The following is a 15,010-nucleotide window of genomic DNA, read 5'->3' as shown; positions in this document are numbered from 1 at the left end:
TACCAGAGTGCATTAGCGATGTTTATGTGTATTGTTGTTATGAGATTTGGTAGGGAATGTAAGGGACACGAACAGAGATGTTTATTGATAACTGTGAGGTACAGAGAGATCTACATTTAGATCTACATTTACACTCCGCCAGGCGGAGGGCACTTTACGTGCCACTGTCATTACCTCCCTTTCCTGTTCCAGTCGCTTATGGTTCGCGGGATGAACGACTGCCGGAAATCCTCTGTGAGCGCTCGAATCACTCTAATTTGACATTCCTGATCTCCTCGGGAGGTATATGTACGGGGAAGCTATTTATTCGATACCTCATTCAGAAACGCACCCTCTCGAAACCTGGACAGCAAGCTACACCGCGATGCAGAGCGTCTCTCTTGCAGAGTCTGTCACTCTAGTTTGCTAAACATCTCCGTACCGCTATCACGCTTACCAAATAACCCTGTGACGAAACGTGCCGCTCTTTTTTGGATCTTCTCTATCTCCTCCGTCAACCCGAACTGGTACGGATCCAACACTGATGAGCAATACTCTAGTATAGGTCGAACGAGTGTTTTGTAAGCCACCTCCTTTGTTAATGGGCTACATTTTCTAAGGACTCTCCCAATGATTCTCAACCTAGCACCCGCCTTACCAACAATTAATTTTATAATATCATTCCACTTCAAATTGTTCCGTACGCATACACCCAGATATTTTACAGAAGTAACTGCTACCAGCGTTTGTTCCGCTATCATATAATTATACAATAAAGGATCCTTCTTTCTGTGTATTATCAATACATCACATTTGTCTATGTTAAGGGTCAGTTGCCACTCCCTACACCAAGTGCCTATCCGCTGCAGATCTTCTTGCATTTCGCTGCAATTTTCTAATGCTGCAACTTCTCTGTATACTACAGCATCATCCTAGAAAAGCCGCATGAACCAGCTGTAAAGAACGACTGAGGAGAGTCTGTTTTAGTCGACCGTTGTGGCCGAGCGGTTCTAGACGCTTCAGTCCGGAACCGCGCTGCTGTCACAGTCGCAGGTTCGAATCCTGCCTCGGGCATGGATGTGTGTGATGTCCTTAGGTTAGTTAGGTTTAAGTAGTTCTAAGTCTAGGGGACTGATGACCTCAGAAGTTAAGTCCCATAGTGCTTAGAACCATTTGAACCATTGTTTATTCGTATGAGATACGTTATCAGCGCCTGACAGAGTTTGAAAGGGGCCTCATTGTGGATCTCCATTTCACCAGCTGGTCGAATAGCGCAGTATACAGTTTTGTAAGGCATGTGGATGTTACAGTGGCCCTATATTGGATTGCATGGGAAACGAGAAAAGCGTAGTACCCCTTCGCATCTGGTAGTGATAAAGGAAACTCTAACCGAACAACGGTAAGTCATGGACATACTGCGCCCTCGTATGAGATCACCGGAACTGCCCCCGATAGAACACATTTTGGTCAAGCTCGGAAGTTCTGGTGCCAGTATCCAGCATATCAAGGACCAGTTACAACGGTTGTGAGCCACCTTGCTTCAGGAGAGTATATAACGCCTTCGTGACATCCTCCCCCAACAGAATCAGTGTATGTGTGCAGGACAGAGGAGGTGCAACGTCACACTAATAAGTGTATTCATACTGCCAAGGTGTCTGTAAATTTGACTAGATTTTCTAATCACGGAAGCAATATCATATACCCTCCCAATCCCATTATGGGCGCTTCGCTTATTTTGGCGTTGGTATACATTATAAGGGCTATTATTTTTTATCCCAAGCTTTAGATAGGGCGCGTAATTAAAGCCGCAGTGAGAAACATCTGAAGCTTTGTGTACATAATTTTCACAGTGTCTCTAGCAGGCACGTCGATCGCGTCGCGTCCCATTGTTCAGTTCTGAGCCCACAGTGAAGTCGTAAAGGCGACGAGAACAATAAAGTCTTCCGACAAGTGTTAATTACGTACTATCAATCAAATTTTTTGTGCTGTGAGGTTCCTCCTGATTTCTTGCAGATCACATAACGCAACCGTCAAGTGCGACAGCAAAATGCGGCAATGGCGTAGGAACTTTCAAGTGTGACATATAGACGCTCACGATTCAGGTGGTCCGCAAATGAAGAGACTGTTAACTGATGATCTTGTACAACGAGTGGGTCAGGCGATTCGACAAAATCGTCTATGAAGGGCAATTCAGAACAAGCGAAGGGAGAATGTTGTCATCAGACATTGTCCATCTTCGTGAGAATTCTCCGCCACGCACTGTAGCTACAACAAAGATGCTCCTGCACTGTTTTCAATGGGATGTGTTTCATCACACACCATACACCCCGGACACTGCTCCCTCATATTTTCATCTCTTTGCTCACTTGTACCGCTGGTTATGACGACAGCAATTTGGCGCAGGCAACCAGCTGCAGATCAGGAAAGCGGATTGGCAGGGACTAAAGGTGTCTGCGTTCTATGTCGATGGTACTGAAAAGCTGGTACCACGCTACAAGTGTCGGCGATTATGTAGCGAAGTATCTGGAAGGTGGAACAAATGAAACATGTTAGATTTTCGCTGCGTTTTCCATTTCGCTACTAAACGATCCTTTAGAAAACTTAATCGTCGCACGTAAACGATTTGGCGGATAGAGAGGCTGCTGATGATCTGTTGTGTACGAGGAAATGTCGTCTCTGAGAAAGTGTAAGACGATACAGGATAAAAAAAACGGTTCAAATGGCTCTAAGCACTATGTGACTTAACATCTGAGGTCATCAGTCCCCTAGACTTAGAACTACCTTAGAACTACTTAAACATAACTATCCTAAGGACATCACACACATCCATGTCCGAGGCAGGATTCGAACCTGTGACCGTAGCAGCAGCGCGGTTATGGACTGAAGCGCCTAGAACCGCTAGGCCACAGCGGATAAAAGATCACTTAGACATAATTTTTATTTGGTGTAGGGTACAAGATACCCTCCACCATACGTCGCGTGGCCTGCAGAATATGTATGTAGATGTAGACTGCAAGTCTGAGGCTGCCAGTAACCACGCAAAGAGTTACCAATACGCCTTTGGAGGCTGAGTATTAACGAAACAATGATCCCTCAGTTCATGCCTAGTGCTACCTTATACCATATTTTTCAATATAGATACTACCCCCTTCACTGTTTTTTCGATAATAATGAATTATTAATTGCCATTGATACACACAACTGTATCTGTCTCATGATTACAGTCTCGTTGAATTTTTTTTTACAGTATCATTGAATTGTTTATTTGAACTGATTTCCCTCAACAGTGATGTTCAGCTAATTACACGAAACCTAGCATCACATTAATAAAAACGATTTAATTCGGGCTTGACGTATCCACAGCGACTTCGATAGAGAAAGTCTATTAGCTGAGTGTTTCTTGTAAGTCAAGAACGACCTGGAACCGAAAATTATTGACCATTTGTCAGAAACAATTTCTCTCTGGGAAAGAATGGAACAACTTAAAGCAAATTGACAGTTATAAATTAGCCTTATCACCATTGTTATGAGGAAAAAACCACGAAGAACTAATTTATAAGGAAAAAGTTTACTCCTCTTCTAATTTGTTCCCAAAACCTTAGTATTTATAGGAAGCCGAATTGCGCCCCATTGCATTTAAGTAGTCCATGCCCTGTCAAGATGTCAGGAGACAGACATTAACGCGTAAGGCTTCTCTATTTCTGAAACGATGGGCAACCGTCAGCGAAATAAGGAAATACCTATTCACATGAAATGCAATAAAGTATTATACATTTGTTATCAACTCGTCTTTTTTTTTTTTGGTCGGCTCCGTAGCGCAGTGGTAGCGTTACCACCTACCAAGCAAGGGGACCCGGGTTCTAATGCCGGCAGGGGACTGGGTATTGTGTGTCCATCATCATTTTCTTCATCATTGACACGCAAGTCGCCCAAGTGGCGTCATCTAAAAAGTCTTGCAGTACAGCGGCCGAACCCAGAAGAGGATATCCCCCGCAATAAATGCCATAGGATCATTTCATTTTTAGTATTAGTACACAGGAGGAGAAAACGCTTTCGTATACAATAGGACACTTTTGTAACCAGGTAGAACCTTTCTCAAGGTGACCTACGGTCGGTGGGACACTCGAAGTCGTGACGTCACCGCTAGTGCACTTGCTCATAGGAAAAATTGTTAAGAGATGCCTTCTCAGAGGCCCAGTCAGCTCAAGTTGAAATCACGGAAACGCCTCGAAGCAAATCACACAAAACCTGAAATCCATTAATAGTTTCGGCCTCCGAAGACCTCATTTGCGATTTGAACCAGTACAATAAACTGTAAATATACGTAATATGCAAATACGCGGTAGTTGTAGCAGTTTACAGTCGATCTATTTTCTTCCTGGTAAAGGTTACATTTGATAAAGGATTTTAGGTTCCAAGAATCGTACATGTGTTAAAACTAAACAAATAAATATAATGTGGTTGTGGAATGATTATTCATACTCTTAAAACGAATGAAGAATTTCCACAGGCGATGGGCAGAACCAAGAAAAGACGATTTTTGCTCTCAATCTAGCTTTAGACTCATTCTAGATTAAATGCGCCCTGCATTGCAGCTAGGACTCACAAGATGTGAACGATTCGGTAATCATGCATTTTATGCCGTAATTGTTGATTGCGAGACTAGAACAGTGAGATTTCTCTGCCACTTATTTATTTGTTAGTGGAAGCGAAACCCAGAACCAATGTAACCAACTCGTGCTACGTAAACCTATTTTATTCAAAGAAGAGAGTTTATTAACGGTAAATCTGTCCCTACTCAAGATTTACATTTGCATCTACACTGATACTCCACAAGCGACCTCACGGTGTGTGGCGGAGGGTACATTGGTATCACTGTGTGTTCCCCCTTTCCTGTTCCATTCGCGAATGGCGCGTTTCGAGAAAGACCGTCGGAAATCTCCATAAATACTCTAATTTCTCCTATTTTCTTATCCTAAACATTTAGCGAGACGTGTATGGGCGGAAATAATGTCGATTTCCTTATGCCGTACGCTCTCGGAATTTTAACAGTAAATGTCTCTCAGATGCGCAACCCCTTTCTTGTAGCATCTGACACTATAGTTCGCTGGGCATCTCAACAACGGTATCCCGCTTATTAAAGAAGCCCGTGACCAAACGTGGCACTCTGCGACGGCTCTTTCCTCTCTCTTCTGTTAACCCTTTGCGTTCCAACAATACAAAAAAATTAACTTTGAAATTATTCACGAATTTGACCTTTACCATCACAGTTAGAAACCATTCACAAAGGCTGTACCACAAACTCAGATTTACGTTACTGTTATTTTAGGTATACTTCCTTTCTCATTCAATGATTTCCTCAAAGCGATCACTTTAAGAATGTCATGTCACACTCTCCTGTAGTCACGTAGCACAATCGCACCGATTGTTGGTTCAAATGCTCTAAGTGACTGCTACGGTGTACTACAGTCGTAAAACTGGTTCTGAAAAGACTGGTTGTTTGTCCGCCGCTCGTTGTCGTGTGGTAGCGTTCTCGCTTCCCGCGCCCGGGTTCCCGGGTTCGATTCCCGGCGGGGTCAGGGATTTTCTCTGCCTCGTGATGACTGGGTGTTGTGTGATGTCCTTAGGTTAGTTAGCTTTAAATAGTTCTAAGTTCTAGGGGACTGATGACCATAGACGTTAAGTCCCATAGTGCTAAGAGCCATTTGAACCAATTTGACTGGTTGTCTCTGGCCGAAACAACTGGTACTCAAAGTGTAAATTCAACCTAGAAAGAGTCTCATGGTGACGAGCAATACTCAGACGGTCGAATGAGTGTCTTGCAAGCCATTTCTTTCGTGGGACAATTACGATCCTTTGAGATTCTTCTGATGAATCTCAGCCTGGCATCTGCTTCTTTAACAAGACGTTTTATACGATCATTGCACTTTAGGTCGCTACGGATGGTCACTCCTAGGTATTCCATGTTTTCCGTGATTTCCCTAAACCACTCCAGGCAAATTCCGGGATGGTTCAAGTGGTTCAAATGGCTCTGAGCACTATGGGTCTTAACTTCTGAGGTCGTCAATTCCCTAGAACTTAGAACTACTCAAACCTAACTAACCTATGGACATCACGCACATCCATGCCCGAAGCAGGATTCGAACCTGCGGTCGCGTGGTTGCAGAGTGAAGTGCGTAGAACCGCTCGGCCACACTGGCCGGCTCCGGGATGGTCCCTTTGAAAGGGTACCTCCGACTTCTTTCTCCATCCTCACCCAATCCGAGCTAGTTCTCTGTCTCTAATGACCCCGATGTCGACTGGATTTTAAATCTAATCTTCCTTCCTTCTTTTTCGAATTTCAAATGCCGGCTCTCTTAATTTTTCAGAAGTTTTCCTTGAAATGAATGTCGCCTTCGTTCCAGGGGTTGCCATTTGAGTTCTCAAGGCATCTCCGTAATACTTGCGTGTTATTCGAACCTTTCGGTAACAAATCTGGCAGCCCACCTCTGAATTACTTCGATTTGTTCCTGTAATTCCACTTTGTGGGGAATCCAAACACGCGAACAGTACTCAGCAATGGGTCGCACTAGTGTCCTTTATGCAGTTTCTTCACAGTTGAATCACACTTTTCTAAGATTCTCCCAAAAAACCAAAGTCGATCGTTTGCTTTCTATATTGCTGGGCGGGGCAAATAAATACGATTGGACCTGAATGTATGCATATAACAACACTCTGTTAGTTCCACCAGGATGGAACAACAGACCATACATCCGGCAGAAGCTTGGAGCACATTAACACAATCTTCACGCCTGCCAGGGTTGTTAGCAGAGGTTAGTCTGGTCGCGGCTAACTGGGCACCCAGGTCACCTGACCTGCTGGTGTGCGAGTACTCTGTGTGGGGAGTCCTCAAGTCTAAGATTTATCGCAACAACCCTCATAGACTTCAGAAACTGCAGGAGAACACTTCGCATGAGATTGCGGCAATTCCAGCAGTCCACCTTCGATTTGTCTACAGCAGCTTTCTTACCATGGCCCAAAAGTGCCAAGAGATGAATGGTGGTCACTTTCAACATCTGCTAGAGTCAGGTTAGAACTGTACATCATTCCCTCTGCTGTGTTTCTTTGTACCCTGAAACTTTGTTCTCCGGGTCACTTTTATTTGTCCCACCCTGTGCAATCCTACGCTCATTCCATTTCATATTGCTTTGCAACGTTACTGCCAGCTATTTAATCAAAGTGACTGTGTCAAGAATCATGCTACTAGTGCTGAATTCCTATATTACGCGTCTATTTTACCTGCTTATCTGCATTAATTCAAATTTTTCTACACTTACAGCTAGTTCCCTTTCATAACACCAACTAGAAATACTGTCTAAGTCATCTCGTATCATCCTACAGTCACTCAACAACGACACCTTCAGTACATCATTGTATTATCAGCAAACAGCAGCAGACTGCTGTTCACCTTGTGCACCAGACCAAAACTATAGCTGTCCTGTCAGACTTCCCTGAGGCACTCCTGACGATACCCTTGTGTGTGATGAGCACTTGCCATTGAGGTCAACCTACTGGCTTATGTTACTTAAAAACTCTCCGAGCCAGTCACAAATCTGTGAAACTATTCCGTATGCTCATACCTTCGTTAACGCCCTGCATTGTGGCAAAGTGTAAAAACGCTTTTAGGAAATGTGCCAGTTGCTCTTCATTTATAGTTCGCATTATGTCATGTGAGAAAAGAGCGACCTGAGTTTCACACAGGCGATGCTTTTTATAACAGTGCTGATCCGTGAACGGAAGCTTCGAACTGACAAAACATTCATGAATTCTGCAGCAAACCGATGTTAAGGATATTGGTCTGTAATTTTGCAGGTCCTTCCTCTTACCCTTCTTACATACAGCATTCACGTGCGCTTTTTTCCATTTGCTTGGAACTTTGCAGCGAGAGAGGGATTCGCGAGAAATGCAAGCTAAATAATAGGCCAATGCCTTAGAGTACTCTATGTAAAACCGAAACGGGATTCCACCAGAACCTGGTGACTTTCTTGTTTCAACTCTTTCAGTTGTTTCTCTACTCCGTGGATGCCCGTTTACTATGTTCTCCATAGGGGGTTCCGTGAGATGGTCAAACGATGGTCTGTTTATAATTGTGTAATGATAGTTAAATCGACACCCTAACTGCAAACAGGCATTGATGTACATCATTGGGGACATGGTGAAAATGTGTGCCCAGAATGGGATCTCCTGTTCAAGTGGCACAGTGGATAGTGCACCTGCAGGGGCTTATCCCTTGCACGCTCCCCGTGAGACCCACACTCCCAACATGTCCACTCCACTACATTCGTAGTGCGCCTAATAGATGTTTGCCCATCACACTCATTACTCGTGGCAAAATTAATCTACCAAGTCTCGTACGAGTTGGGGCATAGCGTGTGCGTTCGCACAAGAAGATCATATTTTAACTATATATGAAGGTATTATCTGTTCCCGAAAGAACAGATACCATTCTAGAGAAACTGCACGGTCATCAATGGTATCTGTTCTTTCGGCAACAGATACTACCTTCATATATAGTAAAAATATTGCTACCGGGCTATTGACGTTCTTGTGCGAACGCGCACGCTATGCCCCAACTCGTAGGGGACTTGGAAAATTAACCTGCCATGAGTAATGAGTGTGATAGGCAAACATCTATTAGGCGCACTACGAATGTAGTGGTGAAGCCATGTTGGGAATGTGGGTCTCACGGGGAGCGTGTAGGGTATACGTCCCTGCAGGCGCCCTATCCTCTGTGCCCTCGGTGGCTCAGATGGATAGAGCGTCTGCCATGTAAGCAGGAGATCCCGGGTTGGAGTCCCGGTCGGGGCACACATTTTCAACATGTCCCCAATGATGTATATCAACGCCTGGTTGCAGCTAGGGTGTGGATTTAATTATCATTTCATTGTAGAGAAGCTGTACTGTCATCAATGGTATCTGTTCTTTCGCGAACAGATACCACCTTCACATAGAGTTTATAATTTTACTTCTTTTGTTGAGGTCTTCAGTCCTGAGACTGGTTTGATGCAGCTCTCCATGCTACTCTATCCTGTGCAAGCCTCTTCATCTCCCAGTACCTACTGCAACCTACACCCTTCTGAATCTGCTTAGTATATTCATCTCTTGGTCTCCCTCTACAATTTTTACCCTCCACGCTGCCCTCCAATACTAAATTGGTGATCCCTTGATGCCTCAGAACATGTCCTACCAACCGATTCCTTCTTCTCGCCAACTTGTGCCACAAACTTCTCTTCTCCCCAATCCTATTCAATACCTTCTTTATGAAGCCACAATCTCTAGAAATTTCATGAAGGAAAGCATGATCCATAGTGGGCTCTAATGTTTTATTCTTAGTTTTGTATTAATTTTTATTTATTATTAGGTCTGCAAATGAAAAAAACAGCCTATGAGAATTACTTATACATCTGTCGAATTCGTTCCGAATATGTGAAAAAAAATCAAATGGTTCAAATGGCTCTGAGCACTATGGGACTCAACATCTGTGGTCATAAGTCCCCTAGAACTTAGAACTACTTAAACCTAACTAACCTAAGGACATCACACACATCCATGCCCGAGGCAGGATTCGAACCTGCGACCGTAGCGGTCACGCGGTTCCAGACTGAAGCGCCTTTAACCGCACCGCCACACCGGCCAGCCGGAATATGTGACTAGCGATGCAAATTCTTAGACGGATCAGATGAAAAATGTGTGATTTAATGACTGTGCGAAGGTTGGAGCGGTGCGAATAATTAACGTAAAGTGTCGGTTTTCGCGGTTGCAGGTGATCGATTTCTCGGTGCCGTACTTCTTCAGCGGCGTGTCTTTCCTCGCGGCGCCGGCCGAGCGCAACGACGTGCCGCTGCTCGCCTTCCTGCTGCCTTTCAGCCCCGAGCTGTGGATCGCCATCTTCACGTCGCTCAACATCACCGCTATGGCCGTCGCTGTCTACGAGTGGCTGAGTCCGTTTGGCCTCAACCCCTGGGGCCGCCAGCGCAGCAAGAACTTCAGCATCGCGTCTGCGCTCTGGGTGATGTGGGGACTGTTGTGTGGACACCTGGTCGCCTTCAAGGCGCCCAAGTCGTGGCCCAACAAGTTCCTCATTAATGTGTGGGGTGGATTCTCCGTCATCTTTGTCGCCAGCTACACAGCCAACATCGCCGCACTCATCGCCGGCCTCTTCTTCCAGAACGCCGTCAGCAACTACCACGACAGAAGTGTAAGTTCTCTCTCTCTCTCTCTCTCTCTCTCTCTCTCTCTCTCTCTCTCTCTCTCTCTGCATTTTAGGCTTATCAGTAGCTTCCAGTTAACCTGCAAATTGTGAATGGTTCCTGCCTTTTCGTTTTCTTAATGTACTAGCGTCCAATAGACAAGTGATGATGACTTAGGTACTAAACAAAATAATATTCCTGGAGTTCTCCTCACTTTGATGAATTTGCTTTGACAGAGAGGTCACGAACAACAGCGCTTACTTACTTTCCACGCTCTTTCAACTTTTACATAAATAAATATTAATATTTACGAGGCTTGTACCTAATAAAGTACCAATGGTTTGCATAAAATCAAAACTTTTACATAGTGTTTCAGTAGTACAAAACTGTCTCTAGTGGTAATCTTAGGTATTCTACGATACCAAAAATTTCAGGTAAGGAGAAGATAATATCTGTGGACTGAATTCATATGCTTGTTTATTCCCACAGTTCATTCCAAGAACATAGCCAGAATGCTATTTAATGCTTGGGTAGCTGTCAGGAACCATAGGGTAAGGTAGACAATTCCTCTGCTACAATCACCATTACCAATGAAATATCAGCGTATCACAGGTCTCCTGTAATAAACCACAACGTTCATTTCTTCTACCGTAAAGCTATGAAATTTTTTACGACTTCTTTTCATGGAATTCGTTGAATATTGAACTTCTCCTTTTCTAATTTAAGCAATGTACTGCCTCGTATCACTGCATAGCCGGAAAAACGCTGTTACCCCCCTCATCATGCAAGAAGCTGAATACCAGGAGCTTACTATGAGTTAGACAAGGATTCATTTTTAAACTCGATGCAGCGCAATATGTGCGCATATACAGTGATTTAATTCATTTGGAATAATGAAATAATAAGATTTTAGTCCAAAGTATTCCTTACTTGAAGTAACTCCTCTTCTTAGACAAGCTGATAGGATCGTTAAGTAAGATTTTAGCATCTCACTGGAAGCCCATAATTACACGAACTCAGTAAGACAAAGTTCAACGTTAACTTTTGGTGGAATGTGTCGTGAAAGGTAGCACTCTGTATAAGTTTAGAAAATCAGACGAAAGGCTGAGGAGGGATCATCTGATCGATGAACAGTTCTTAGTAATGTGCTTGTATGAAGTTGCATGAAATCAATAACTATATGATGACAGCTGGAAAGATTTGGCACGAATGATTGACACATTGTAGAACCTCCTCTGACTTAGCGAAGCGCAGATATTTTACACGAGCACGAATCAGCAAGTGAAATAGAGATCGCTTGAAATATGTAGAATCATGGCCTGGAAGTATTAGGCAGCTGCGCCCGTAGCTCGTGGTCTAGTGGTTAGCGTTGCTGCCTCTGGATCAGGGGATCCTGGGTTCGATTTCCGGCCGGTTTGGGGATTTTCTCTGACCGGGGATTGGGTGTCTGTGTTGTCCTCATCATTTTATCATTATCATCATTCGTGCGTTGGCTAGATTGGATTGTGTAAAAGTTGGACTGTGTAAAAATTGAGACTTCATACGGGCGCTGATGACCGTGCAGTTGAGCGCCCCACAGGCCAAACATCATCATCAGCAACTGCTATTTTTACGTATTACGTATAAAATACGGAAATCAATAAAAAACATTCATCATTTCATTTGCATGTATAAGAAATTTTGTCTTGTCCAAATCTCTCGTCATTCCTACTTCCGGATATTCGTTGTCTTTTGGCCGTATACGTACATAAACATTGCCTTTCGCATCGATGGAATTTCAAAAAAAAAATACTAAAATCTTTAAATGTTCTTAAAATGTTTGCCATTATTGGCCTACAGTCCTTGTGTAAGAGCGAATTCATGCCATTATCAAACATCTACACATTTATCGAAGCCCTATCAACCTGCACCAAGTCTTCCTGAGAAACAATGCATTAAAATCCGAAAATCAGTACAGAATATCAGGTACCATGGCTAAAATTACCAGACTTTATATAAAAAGTCCTCTTCGGCTGTGGATAGTGACATTCTTCCAGAGTGACGTAACCAGATGAAACAGTTGAATAATCTCCTTCCATATCCACATGTGTACTCATGCATCAAAGTCCAACCTCACGTTGGTTAGCTTAGCAAGTAGATAGCTTTGGATAAGTCACAATCATTGCCAGTGATCATGTTCAGGTTGTGACTAAAGATGACTGCTATATTTCCCTCGGATTGGCATGGAAGTGCTATATACGTACATGTGACACTGTTGATCGAGTAGTTTACTATTTGCCCATCCACAAGAAACTTTATTTAGTCTCATCGTCTTGCCATAATCAGCTGAAGGGACTTCACTGCATACAGTGTTTCCCACCCAGAAGTTTCGCCGCCTACACCAGCTGCTGAATGTTGTGTTAATGTATACGGTTGCTCACCACTTCACCGAAAAATCCCATGATGTTGATCCTCTCAGTTTAGTGTCCAAAGTTTGAAACAGATTGTGATTAACAGTAAAGAATGGCAAGTGCTGGTATCGAAAAGTAAATGTTTATTTCTTTAAAGGGTTCCTGAACTGGACCATCGTGTTGGTGCAAGTAACCTTCAGGTTCAGTCTGACAACAGTAAGGAAACTTTTATACTTATCCTGAGATATGTGATGTTAAGATCCTATGAATAATATTTTCTACTACGGTAAAGAAAAAGACCGCCGAAGTTAGTGCTTCCGTCCAACAGTTGTACCACCGTGATCTGTACCGATCGGGAAGATCGAATGCTTAAAGTATGAGAGTCATACTGGGTAACAGCTGTGTTCCATTCCCGTTCCATTCCACACGTGTTCTTTTACTGACCTTCCTTCTGCCTCTGATGACTCTGGCTGCGGTAACACCTTAAACTGTAACTTTTCTTTCTTCCCCCTTACCATCTTTTGTGTCTCATGCACTCATTAAACAGATGTGTTTGAATATTAAGAACGGAAATTGGTGCACCATTAGTGATCAGAAATATTATGCCACTGTTTCTCCACTTCCCACCAACCAGAGTCTGACGATGAAAATAATAAACACCGTACAGTTATGATCGAGAACCATTGTATACTGTCGACCGCAGCTCGTGATCTAGTGGCTAGCGTTGCTGCCTCCGGATCACTGGGTCCCGGGTTCGATTCCCTGCCGGATTGAGGATTTTCTCTGCCCCTGGAATGGGTGTTTGTGTTGTCCTCATCCTTTCATCATAAGCATTGGTGACAGTGACTACATCGGATTGCGTAAAAAATTGAACTATTTAAACATTGTGACTTTGTACGGGCGGTGATGATTGCGCAGTTGAACGCCCCACAAACCGAACATCATCATTATATACTGTCATTAGGAATTACGGTCACACAAGCTAGTTATATTAAATATTGCGACTTCGTAAACTTTTCTGGTGTAATGATTCTAGATAGTCTCCTCGGGTTTGCTGCCGGATCCAAAGATAAAGTTGATTCGATATTTCGGTGATCCTTATGTCCGCCCACTGAAAACTGGCGCCAAGGCTGTGAATCGTACACGGCGCACGGGCCGCTCAACACACCTTCTGCCCTCCAAGATTGTGCTGGTGGCATCGCCCTTTAGCAGAACACCGGCGGCAACAGCCACTGTACCGTAAAATTTCATCCCGCGTCCCTCGGTTGTACAACGTTCTGCTACAGCCGATTTTCTACGCGCCTGTCCTGGAGTAAACCTTCCTGACACTGAGACGGAATGTTATATATGCCATGTTTCCAAAGTCCCAAATCATCTTTCACAAAGCCGAACAGTGCCCTAATCTTGGAAGGTTGACGGAACACACACTTAAAGTCCTTAATGATAAAAACCCCATAGCCCGACGAATCTGCTTCTCAGATTATGCATTTTCCTTAAACTCAGCAATAAAATGAGAGAGTTCTTGTGCAACGTGGTTGACGGTAGCTGCAACTGCCGAGACGTTTGACGGACTGATTTGGTTGGGTTCCGGACGAATGTGTGTTGCACCCGTTCCACATCTGCATCAGTCCTACTCGCACGCCCAAAACGCACCCTCTTCGTGATACTTCTGGATTTATCGAACCTCACTTCCCGCAATCTAATGTCCGGGAATGATGGTGGTATGTTTCTGTAACGTATCGGGAAGTTCCGTCGGACATGGGTGTCACCATCAACCATTCCACACACTGTGCCCTCAGATGAGGGTTGGCCGTTTCCGTCAATAACTAACAGGAAAAAACAAAAAAAAAAAAAAAAGAAAGAAATTGTAGACGTGTGTGAACAATATGCCGTAAAGTGTATTTCTCTATCTACCGCCATTTATGAAAAATACATGATCGAAGTTCTAATGATTATTTTGGAACAACCTGCATTTTACACTTACGCCCGTTTTCGGCGGCGCGCAATTTCGCTGTAGCTTGCCAGCCAGAGTTCGTGCTTCATCGTACCTGCTTTCTGTTTCAATATCGGTGAGATGTTTTACTTAGCAGTATCCTCATCATATATTCATTACCGTGCTATTTGTGCACGAACAACGCCATTTCACAAGCGTACCACCCCAAGTCACGAAGAAACTGCGCAGTTTAAGAAGTAGGGTGTAAATAGACTACAATTTCTTAAACACTTCATTTTCTACTGCAATAAATAAGTTCTTTCAATAATGATAGTAATGGGTGCAACCTCACAAGCGCACCACCCTAGTACACCACAAATTGCTGTGTTTAAGAAGTAATGGTGTAAATTGCCTGAAATTTCTTAAAAGCTACTTTTTCTACTCGAATGAATCAACTCTTTTAATAATTACAGTAATGG

The 15,010-nt window shown here is 43.6% G+C and overlaps 1 protein-coding gene and 1 non-coding gene across 2 annotated transcripts in view; both read left to right on the top strand.

The window, feature by feature from the left end:
* Window positions 1-15,010, top strand: part of LOC126298239 (glutamate receptor ionotropic, NMDA 3A-like) — an 821,644-nt gene that overhangs the window by 150,091 nt on the left and 656,543 nt on the right. The window contains exon 4 of the mRNA XM_049989544.1: window positions 9,782-10,216. Coding sequence (XP_049845501.1) covers window positions 9,782-10,216 — 435 coding nt within the window. The remainder of the gene's footprint in view (window positions 1-9,781; window positions 10,217-15,010) is intronic.
* Window positions 8,752-8,826, top strand: Trnat-ugu (transfer RNA threonine (anticodon UGU)). Its single transcript has one exon. It is a non-coding gene; the product is annotated as a tRNA-Thr (tRNA).

The sequence above is a fragment of the Schistocerca gregaria genome, chromosome X (assembly GCF_023897955.1).
Source record: "Schistocerca gregaria isolate iqSchGreg1 chromosome X, iqSchGreg1.2, whole genome shotgun sequence".
Lineage (NCBI taxonomy): Eukaryota > Metazoa > Arthropoda > Insecta > Orthoptera > Acrididae > Schistocerca > Schistocerca gregaria.
Note: the sequence above shows the minus strand (reverse complement) of the source record. Positions and strands in the feature narration are given on the sequence as shown.